Here is an 11,894-nt window from a genome sequence, read left to right as displayed (position 1 = left end):
TGATGGTTAAAGAGGGCAACGTTAAGGGACACACCAAGCAAAATGCCACACCCTGAAAAACAACAAGCGGTCCCACTGCAGAGCCTGCATGATGTGCCAACAGCACATGAAAAAAGGTGGTTCTGATATACATTATTCAAAAGCTACTTGATGGTCACACGTCACTAAATGAGCACTAACGTCTTTGTCTTGTAACCTTTGAATAATAGGAAAGCTTTGGGGGAGGGAGTTGTTTGTAGTTTTACTCCTTGTATTTAAAAGTGTTTTTAAATGACAAGGTCACTAAAACTCATGCACGCTGCAAAAAACCTCATGCAGTAAAGGTAAACCATCCAAGCAGTTTTTATTCATTAATATTCATAAATACACACAGCAGCTTCATTAGAGATTTCATTTTTTTCCTCTTCAGTTTGAATGTGGAGTATTAGGAGAGCCTTTTGCATGTCAAAAGTACAGAGCACAGAGGATTCCCCTCTGCACTGAAACCTACATTTACCTGCTAGAAGTAAAAATTATTTTAAGTGGAAATGATTATCATATATATCTTTTTCTCTCTTCCTTTGAATGTACACAATGTAACAAGAGTGACAGACCTGAAATTACAATCACCAAAACAAACCCAAGATAGTTGTTGTCCACTTTCATTGGCAAATACAGCACAGAGGACATTGTCTGCGAAGTGGGATGTCATCAAAGAGGAGGTGGAGGAGGCTCATTTCCTTTATTACTCTCTTTTAAATTTAGATTTTCTAAAGCAACATCTAGAGGCATAATATCTACACAGCCCATAGCACCAAAATCGGCAAACTCCCCACGTTCATCCTCATCAGAGGATGAGCTTTCTTCTCGCATCAAAGTGGACAGTAGAAGCTCCTGAACAAACAGGCTGCGGTCAGCCCGCTCACTCTCCATTGACTGACGCTCTACTTCAGACATCTTGGGATCATTCAACCTGTATAAGAGATGGAATAGGATATAGCTGAAAAGGATCATGTGTATTTCTTTGTAGGACTAATAATTCTAAAACCTCATGTAATGCTCTGGGGGCATCAGAATTGCGGAAGTTTTGCATTTAATCTGTAAGCCAGTAAGCCGCCCAAAGTGCAGTTCTAAGATGGACAACCACCCAAGGTTCATCTCCAGGCCTCTCTTGCATGTTATTTCTACAAAGGAAAGGGAGCAACAGTAGCCAATAGTTACTCGTTGCTTATCTCTAACACCCAGAGATTCTACTTCTGATCCTGTAAAATCACTACTGCTCAACAATTGTGGTGCCAGGAGCTGAGGGAGATCTGGAGAAGATGTATTCTTGGGGGGCACACTGCTTGCCCCTTGCACTTTAAGTACTCACATTTCCTTGGCTCTTTCCTTCCAAGGTCAATTCAAGGTATTTATTTTGGTCTTCTATTTGAAGAAGGCTACCTTTCTATGACCTCAGTTGAGCTGGAACTCTCAGGCTGTTGGGTAGGGTAAGGCTTTCTCACTACTGGCTCCCTATCTCTGGAACTCCTTTCTTATGGAGATATTTATGGTTTGATTGCTTTTTAAAAATATTCTGCATATATATTTATTCCAGACTACACATAGTACTTAAGAAATCTTCAACTGCATGTTTTTGTTAAGCATTACAGAATGTAAGAAAATACAATTAAAACTTGTAAATCATCTTGCATCCCGAAAAACAAGTGATAATGAGCACAGTGAGGAAATACTGGACTTACACTGTAGAAACAAAGATTCAAGTTCCAGCTTGAGCATGGAACTCCCTGCATACTTTAGTTTAGGTGAATCATTCCTGCTCAATCCAACCTAACTCACAGGCTGGCTATTGTGGGGTTAAAGACATCCCACCATGAACCTGTGCATCATAGGCTCCTTGAGGGAATGTGAGAAACAATAATACAAATAAAGAGGCTTGAGTACCTTAAAGGGCACACAAGCCTTCACAACTAGAATTCATTGTGATACACACACACACGCACACAAATTTGTAGAAGAAAAATCAGGAATATTTAAATGAAATCCAAAATGTATAGTGGGGGTTAATTGAAGTTTATTGAAAAGTCCGATTCTATTCCTTTGAGCCTGAATAGAAACAATGGTTATTCTTTGTCGTCTCTGTGCATCACTCATGGGTTTGTGCCCGCACAAAGCATCATTCTGGAATGTTCCCCAGCTGAGCTTTTGGTGAAAATGCTGCTTCCTTCTTGCTCTGCACCCTGTATTTGGCTAAACTCCATTAGATCCTTTCTAACTGCTGCTATGGCAACAATTAAGAGAGGTGTCCTCTCTTCTGATTCCAGATAAGCTTATTTTCATTTATTTTTATTTCCATTCATTTACCTTCTCTCATTCTCCTACGCTAGTGTTTCTATTTTTCTCAGCATGTGTACTTACTTAGAAAAAGCCACTTAACTCTCATCCATTCTTTCCAAAATACAAGATAAAATCTCCCCTACAGATGGCTATTTCCATTCCTTACTGTGTCTTGGAGAGGGGAACACAGCAAATATTTATCCAAACTGTCAACAATGTATGCCTCTTACCTTCTGGGCATTCTAAAATCAATTGTCCCAATTGAGAGCTTCTTTTTGGGAGCACGCACTAAGGCTACAACATTTCTAGTCAAATAATCTAGTGATTCAAATTGGTCTCTAAGGCTGCAGCTCTTGAAATATCAAAACTACAGTCAGTATTGGAGGCTTGCACTGCTCTCTTGCCAGCAAGGTCATCATCTTCAATTCTGAGATCACATTTTCTTGAATCAACTAATATTAATCCCAGCTGCCTTTGAAACATGGTTGATCTATTTCTGCTCTAGCTCGTAAAACATCAAAGTTAGCTAGTAAAACATCAAAGTAAAAAAAAAATCAAGATTCAAAAGCTACTTCTTAGGAATTTCTTACCTGCCCCTTTGCAATTATTGTCTTATTGGCTGCTTGCACTATTTTGTTAACAGCTGACAAACTTACCTGCTCCATCAGCTGTTCATGGTCACTTCACCAGAGCTACAGCAACTTCTGACTGCATTTGCTTGAGGAGTGCTTCTTCCCAACATATGTAGAATTGCTGGTTTGTCCACACCTTCCATGTTTGTGAAACATTATCAGCTAGATATCCAAGTCAGAGCAGATGCTTATAGTTTGCTGTTATTTTAACATAATGGCAATCTGCCCTCCTCCTAAAGCTATACAAAACTACCATAAGTTTGATAATGAATAACAACAGACTGCATTCCTTTAACTGTAGCTCTTTCACTGATCATCTCTATATTCACGGAACCCATCCTCCTACACCACTGCAGATACCCCTTCCTTCATTGCATGCGGCAGCACTGGAAATCTAGGAACTGAAGGAATTTAGCAAAGCCAAGGACTGTAAATATACATGGAGAGGGCAACAGCGTCCTGCCAAGAAGCTCAGCTTAGTTTCCCAAAATTCTTTGCATGGAGCAAACCCATGTGTGTGAAAGCACAGATGACCATTAAACAGAACAAGCATCTTGTTGTTTCTCATTAAGTAACAGCTCAGACTTCATTACTATTGTGACCACCATGGGACTGTTTTCATATACATGGGCCCAACAAGAATTATAGATCACATTTTGACTTGGTTTGGAAGACAGAACAGATTGGGAGTGAGATGCTGGTGGCAGGGAGAGGGTAAAGTGACATACTCCATTGTCACTGACAGATCATTCCCTAGTGAGATTTGAGTTGATTGAGCCTAAATCCTATAGAGGCAGTGGATCCATTAGGGTGATCTGACCCAGACCCTAAGGAAATCTTAAGATATTCCTGAATGCTCTGGAGATTTTCCAGATGATGTGGCGAGTGATTCTGTTGAGGGCCAAGAAAGCTAAGAGGGAACACAAACACAATTGCTTCTGAGCACTCACTGCTATTATACTATATGAAATCCCTCTGGGTTTGGGGGGAGCTTCAGGCAATGAAGGAATTTAGTAAATAGCTAGCATAAGTGGTATAAACATTATGACAAATATGACTGGGCACAAGATAAAGCACATAATAATTTCTGTTATTTGTTAGTAAAGTTTACTTCTCCAACATCCAGGTATCCTCTGCAGAATCTTTACAAGTGGAGAGAAGACTGCTCAAATCTAGGAGCATGCCCAACTTATCAAAAGAGATTGACAAAGTACTTTGAGAGTAAAGTCATGCATGTAAACTCCAGATCAGAAGTAGCAGATAATGCAGTATCTTCTGCATTTATTCATTTAGTCAGAACTGGAGGGCTCAGTTTCAATTAAAGCCAGAGAAAGTAGACAAGTAGCTTGCAAGAATTAGGCAGAGTATTCCCTGATACTGATAACACCTGATTCCATTCAGTACGTCAATGTATAAAATCTTAAATAATTTAGGATCACAATACTTAAAGTACTGCCATAGTATCAGATTATCTATGGGTTGAGGTCCCAATAACATTACTTGCAAAGTTGATAGGTTTGTGCTGTAATTCTACAACTTATATTAGCATCTCCTTTTGATATTCTTTCATTGAAAAATACCAACTTTCAGATTAATAGTAGAAATGTTTAAAAATGAAATATTTTCTACTTGTTTCTGTATATAAGTTGTGATCTTACATTTGATTCTACATATTTTTCACTGAGACTGGCCTGTTAGCCTACAAAAAACACAGGTATTGCTGACAGGTGGTAGCATTTAGGCCCTTGGTGCTGTTCTTAAATCCTATAAAGTTGCTGTCCAAGTACAGTCAGGTCCAGAAATATTGGGACATCGACACAATTCTAACATCTTTGGCTCTATACACCACCACAATGGATTTGGAATGAAACAAACACAATGTGCCTTAACTGCAGACTGTCAGCTTTAATTTGAGGGTATGTACATCCAACTCAGGTGAACGGTGTAGGAATTACAACAGTTTGCATATGTGCCTCCCACTTGTTAAGGGACCAAAAGTAATGGGACAATTGGCTTCTCAGCTGTTCCATGGCCAGGTGTGTGATATTCCCTCAGTACCCCAATTACAATGTGCAGATAAAAGGCCCAGAGTTCATTTCAAGTGTGCTATTTGCATTTGGAATCTGTTGCTGTCAACTCTCAAGATGAGAGCCAAAGAGCTGTCACTATCAGTGAAGCAAGCCATCATTAGGCTGAAGAAACAAAACAAACCCATCAGAGAGATAGCAGGAACATTAGGTGTGGCCAAAACAACTGTTTGGAACATTCTCAAAAAGAAGGAACGCACCGGTGAGCTCAGCAACACCAAAAGACCCGGGAGACAACGGAAAACAACTGTGGTGGATGACCGAAGAATCCTTTCCCTGGTGAAGAAAACACCCTTCACAACAGTTGGCCAGATCAAGAACACTCTCCAGGAGGTAGGTGTATGTGTGTCAAAGTCAACAATCAAAAGAAGACGTCACCAGAGTGAATACAGAGGGTTCACCACAAGATGTAAACCATTGGTGAGCCTCAAAAACAGGAAGGCCAGATTAGAGTTTGCCAAACGACATCTAAAAAAGCCTTCACAGTTCTGGAACAACATCTTATGGACAGATGAGACCAAGATCAACTTGTACCAGAGTACAAGTGTATGGAAGAAGAGTATGGAGTATGGAGAAGGAAAGGAATTGCTCATGATCCTAAGCATACCACCTCATCAGTGAAGCATGGTGGTGGTAGTGTCATGGCGTGGGCATGTATGGCTGCCAATGGAACTGGTTCTCTTGTATTTATTGATGATGTGACTGCTGACAAAAGCAGCAGGATGAATTCTGCAGTGTTTCGGGCAATATTATCTGCTCACATTCAGCCAAATGCTGCAGAACTCATTGGACAGCGCTTCACAGTACAGATGGACAATGACCCAAAGCATACTGCAAAAGCAACCAAAGAGGTTTTGAAGGGACAGAAGTGGAATGTTATGCAATGGCCAAGTCAATCACCTGACCTGAATCCCATTGAGCATGCATTTCACTTGCTGAAGACAAAACTGAAGGGAAAATGCCCCAAGAACAAGCAGGAACTGAAGACAGTTGCAGTAGAGGCCTGGCAGAGCATCACCAGGGATGAAACCCAGCATCTGGTGATGTCTATGCGTTCCAGGCTTCAGGCTGTGATTGACTGCAACGGATTTGCAACCAAGTATTAAAAAGGAAAGTTTGATTTATGATTATTATTCTGTCCCATTACTTTTGGTCCCTTAACAAGTGGGAGGCACATATGCAAACTGTTGTAATTCCTACACCGTTCACCTGAGTTGGATGTACATACCCTCAAATTAAAGCTGACAGTCTGCAGTTAAAGCACATTGTGTTTGTTTCATTCCAAATCCATTGTGGTGGTGTATAGAGCCAAAGATGTTAGAATTGTGTCAATGTCCCAATATTTCTGGACCTGACTGTAGATAAGGGACAATATTCACATGTAGATTTGCTGCAGAGTATGATGTATACAGATGATGGCGGTATCATTGTGATTACTGCTGTTGAATATAAAATATTATAGTGCCTATTCACATTTAAGCCTTTAGTTGTTACATGCTATTCTTTTTATTATCATTTGACTCAACTACTTATTTTTTCTACACACACAGACACACATATGCATGCGTACGTGTTGAAATTTACTCTAATCCACAGAAATTTACTCTTTAACTTTTTTTTTTAAATGCTTCCATTCATATTACAAAAGGCTGTAAAATTATATTATATCTCTCTCTCTCTCAATCACACTGATTCCCAAATTTAGAAAGTGAGAAGCATGGGGTAGGTAACTCTGTTTTCTTAGATTTTCTAGATTGTTTAAAAAATAATACACAATATGACTGCAAAATTTACTATAGGTTGACACTGATAAGGATCAACGGATATACCAATTCTCAAAAAACCTGCTACAGAAAACAAATTATTCATATTTTGTACTTGTAATAGTATATCCATGAGATAAATCATTCATATGTGTTTGTGTGTGGGTTTATTTGGTAAATTTTGATCAATAAAAATTAGACACCCACAAAACCAAGCTGAATGAAATTCAAACTGCAGCTTCACGCAACTGCCAAACCTTTCATATCCAACAGCCTTCAGACTGCTCAGTAAGTTTCAAGACATATGTTCAGCCTCTAGTGTTGCACTATAGTTTAAACCGCTGGCTGCTCTCCAGAATATAAGCGTACAGTATCTACAATACATAGAAATAGTAATAGGAAAAGCACTCTCTCCATGTTAGCTAGATGTTCCACGCTGAATGAAAAGCAAGCTTCTGGGGAAGAGGATGCCATTACAATCCACAAACTGCAAAAGCAGCTCTGAACGCATGGAGCAAAACAGAATCAAGAATAATCATGACCATCTCTCCAGAATATGTTACCTGGTAAGGAGGAACTGAGAGTTCTGGATAGCCTGCTGATTATTTTCTGCGTTAGACGTGTTGGTTGTTGCTGTAGATTGTGTAACAGTGGTGGTGACACTGCTGGTATTCGTGCGCCTTGTTGCATTGCGTGCAGTCTCCAGTTGTTGCCTTGCTGCCTGTGCATGTTGTCTTTCTAACTGCAGCTGCATCTGCAGCTGCTGTAACTGAGACGCGGAAGGACCAGAGGAATTGAGCTGTCCCCCTGCAGAACGCCTTACGCCAGACAACTGAGATAAAAGCTCTGCCAACAGAAAAAGGGAAAATAGTCTAAAATCCACTATAACAAAACCAAGGCCTTGGCCAGTACCCAGAAAATCCTTTCCATTAACTTTTGGTTTTACTACTACTGTGTAAAATAGTCCTAAATACTGACAATCTTTAAGACATGGGGCCTCTTGGTAATTAATAATTTCAACTAACAATATTGAATATGACTGTTCCACAAGGTGCAATAACACTATATCACTAATATCCTTGTTTTAGAAAATAGTTTTGCTTGATTCAAAACATGCCAATATGCAGGAAAAGGGTAATGTGCAAATAATCATAACCCTTACCAGCTATAGGATCCATGGCTTCTCTATTGCTTGGAGAATACGAACTCTGTGATGATGAAAATCCACCAGTGGAACTGCTAGTAAAGTGCATGTTTGATCTACGTGCGCGAGGGCCACCCAATCCTCGACCTGGGTGAAACATTCTACGTACATGCCGAACACCGCTGGATTCATCGTCACCAATGAGTTAAAGAAAAAGCGTCAACACACAGAGTTGCAAACAAAGAAAACCTTAGTGCTCCCCCAGTCCCCAAAGTACTGTAAAGATCAGAGGAAAACCTATTTGTTATTTCATGGATTCATTTTTAATTTAAGTTATATAATTAGAAGAATCCTCAGACTAAGGCAGACCTATGCAATAAATAATCATCATGAAATACAGATCAAACAGAGCTTCATCTTGAGATTTATAATACATCAAAAGTTTCATGGCCAATGACTTGAAATGGCCATATAAAATAGCCCTACTTACATCATGATATCATCACATACAAATTTAAGGTTTAACATTCTGCTTAACTGTGCTCTGAAACACCTTGAAGTGTGGCCAAGGAACACTCATTAACAATCAAATCATAAAATTATCCTAGCAGTTGAACAACTAGGCATTTTTATCTGAAGATCTCTTGATTAAACAATTGCTCTTTGTGCTTAAACAATATTCAGTAAATTAAACCACAGCAGTCAGATCATTGTTTCCTATACCAAAAGCATGATAACAATACACATGTATTATAGAACACCTAGTTTAGATAAGCACACAGTAACTATATTGCAACACAAGTTATTGGAAACTATTCACCTGAATAGCTCCCTAGGAACAATTCTTCAAATAGGAATTTATTAGTACATGTATACTCCATCTTTCTTCTAGGAGTTCAAGACAGATCTCTTAGGAATCTTCCTAAGTCTCACAATAATGTTGGGCTGAGAGGCAGTGACTGGCCAAAAGTCACTGAGAGAACAATATGGTAAACTGGGGATTTTAACTTGACTCTCCCATCCCAGTCTAATGCTTTAATCACACTGTTTATGTAACAAGTTTCAAAGTCTAAGGGTAGGAAAATAAATTTATTATTTTATGGCTAACCATTAGTACTCCATTTGACACAAAGTGATGAACCACAGCTTCTTGGACATAACTAGCAACTCAAATCATATTCACTTGGACAGTGCCTATAAGTTAATAGGATAATTTAGTTCAAAATTAATTTCTTTAATATGCTCAACAACAATTATCTTGTTTCTTCTTGATTTAGGAAAGGATATTAAATCTCTAGGAGCTCTGTGTTCCAGTGTAAGATGAGCTGCAAAGTCATCCGTTACATGATTGGGATCCCCTCCAGGTAATGCTGCACATATTGGACAAATCTGAAAATGACAAAGTTTAGAAAGTCTACCTGCATTAAGGTCTTCAACAAGAAGAGATCTCTAGCAGAAGCTGCCATATGAAAGAGCCAAAGGACTTAAGTAAATGTGAAAAAAACAAACAAACCCCCCCCCACACCAGCACTCCTAAAACACCATTTCTCCAGTAATAGTAACTAGCAAATCAATCTTGCAAACAATTATGGGGTGGCTACCCTGAACCTTCTTCTCCCCCATTATACCTCTCCCACCTATCATCAGAACACACAGAGAGCTCTGCTTCTATTGACTTCCACAATTTCTTCACACCACAGTTCTATCAGTAGTTGTTTCTTTCCTGACTCCCAAACAGAGTTTTAAAATCTTTACCTCTGAGAGGCCAAATATGGACTCCATGTCCTATTCTCCCAGGCAAATATAACTGCACTGAATGATCTGATTCTCTGCCCAACTACTTAAAACAATATTCCCTAATATTCGTGCCCTTTCAATGTGTAGATTTCTATCCCCAGCATTCTCAGTAACAGCCATACTGACTGGGACTTCTGGGAGCTAAAGTCTGTCCAGATTGGGCAAGTCTACGTTTGCTACAGAGATACTGTAGTGGAATCTAACTACATATTTTGATACTCTGGCAGAAGATATTTTATCTACTAAAACAACATCTTCTTCCCTAAAAATGATACTTTATCAACATCTACATTCAGTAAGCTTTAAAGATTGTGAAAGACTGCTCAACATGAGGTGGAACACTTTCTGAGGTAGGGAAAAAAAAACCCTTAGTGCAAGTCTGAAATTTTGATACAAAGAATGCAAGGCCACCAGCCTACATAAGAAAGCAGATATTAAGATGCTCATTACGTCAGAAAATAGATTTAACAGCATGTGTTCCACTATATACTAACTGGAATTTTGATTCTGAACACCAGCCATGCTAAAGTTTATATACACATCCGGTTCATGGGTAAGTCACTGACAGGAAGGAGCAAGAAGGGACATGCCAACCAGCATATTCTCCCTCTCCTTCTTCTGACTAAAAAATTCTCCTCTAGACATACAGACCATGCTTTTAGAATTAAAAGATACAAACATAAAGAGATTTCAAGGAATCACTTGGCCTGTTTTTTTTTTTTTAAAAAAAAAACCTTCTGAAAAGGAGCAAGAGAAAGGGCAATTGTACCTAGCAAGTATTTTGCTATAGCATGCAGCTGTCATTAAATTAAAAACTATATTGGGCTTTCACATTTTATTAAATTTTGTGAAAGTCTAGCAAAGAGGAAAGCACAGAATGAGAAAAATAGCCAAACAGAGGCCATGTTCTGCAATAATGTTGTGACCGAACATATTTGACTGAATTTCGATATGTTTTCCAAGTTGAATCTATACAATCAAAAGTACCACTGGTTTCAATGGCATAACTCCAAGTATCCAAAAAATATCCAGTCATATTTGACAGGTTTCATTACATAATGTTATTATTTAGTGATCATTTTTGGATAGCTATTTTAAAAGGCATTTTTAACCACAGTGTATGGCTTTGAGTACTAAAAATTTATATATACCCACCATTTATTACAAGCCTCCCATTTTCTCTATCTTGTTACAACTTATTTCAGGATTAAGTAAGACAATATTGTCTCAGACTGATACGCAACATGAAATTTCATAAGTCTATCATTATTAATTACGCATATATTTCCTCTTGCTTAATAAGTTCATCATGCCACACTGAGATTCCCAAGAATCTCCTATCAAAGTAATATTGATCTGGCTCAGGCCTGCACACTTTCAGCAAAATGCAGCTTCATATGCTTTTTGATTGTGGGTGTATAGAGGTACAATTAACAATTTTTAACAATTAGAAAAACTGACTAGATCTGACAACCTCCTCCTTTAGATAAAAACAGCAGAGTTCCTCATTTAGTGACCTGCATGGAATTTGAGAGAGTTGCATGAACTCTCCAGGAGAATGAATGCTTGATGAAAGAACTCTGGAAAGTAGCTTCAGTGTTGCTCTTATTTTGATGAAGTCTAGCATAAAGACAAAGAGTCGGACACGACTTAACAACTGAACAACAACAACACAAAGGCTACTCACACTTCTAATAAAAACAGGCTTAAACTGCACATGTTGGAATGATCATGGGTGGAGGGTGGAATATTAATTTAAGAAAATATACAAGTAACTGGGTGTGAGGGCAAGGAAGGTTAAAAATTAATGCATGCAAGACTAAATATTTCATCCATTTTACTACCAATCTATGCATCAAATCTGATACATAAACTGTAATAAACTTTTATCCAATTCTGATTTTTTAGGCAAGAATCTAACTATACTGCCACGCCTTTTGATTTCTGAAGTGAGTTTGCCAAAGCATCATGAACTAAAGTTTGGAACAGAGGATGGGAAAAAAACCCTCAGTAACCGTTTATAAACAGATTGTCAGATTTGCAGAGACAAAGAGAATTCTAGATGGCTGTAGAAAAACGTGGCAGCTGCCTCTGACAGTTTGTGGAATGAGCCCATTTCCAATTGGGCTGCATCATGATCTATTAATTTAGGAGT

General features: G+C 38.6%; 1 protein-coding gene across 1 annotated transcript in view; it reads right to left on the bottom strand.

The window, feature by feature from the left end:
• Nucleotides 1-318: 318 nt before the first annotated feature.
• Nucleotides 319-11,894, bottom strand: part of KCMF1 (potassium channel modulatory factor 1) — a 50,334-nt gene continuing 38,758 nt past the window's right edge. The window contains exons 4-7 of the mRNA XM_007424960.3: nt 9,230-9,331; nt 7,961-8,135; nt 7,362-7,644; nt 319-952 (exon numbers count right to left, since the gene is read on the bottom strand). Coding sequence (XP_007425022.1) covers nt 691-952; nt 7,362-7,644; nt 7,961-8,135; nt 9,230-9,331 — 822 coding nt within the window. The 3' untranslated portion in view covers nt 319-690. The remainder of the gene's footprint in view (nt 953-7,361; nt 7,645-7,960; nt 8,136-9,229; nt 9,332-11,894) is intronic.

The sequence above is a fragment of the Python bivittatus genome, unplaced genomic scaffold (genome assembly GCF_059951505.1).
Source record: "Python bivittatus isolate LINGU-HERP-01145 unplaced genomic scaffold, Pbiv_v1 ctg000850_np1212, whole genome shotgun sequence".
Lineage (NCBI taxonomy): Eukaryota > Metazoa > Chordata > Lepidosauria > Squamata > Pythonidae > Python > Python bivittatus.
The sequence above is the reverse complement of the archived record's forward strand: the minus strand, read 5'-3'. Positions and strand labels throughout refer to the sequence as shown.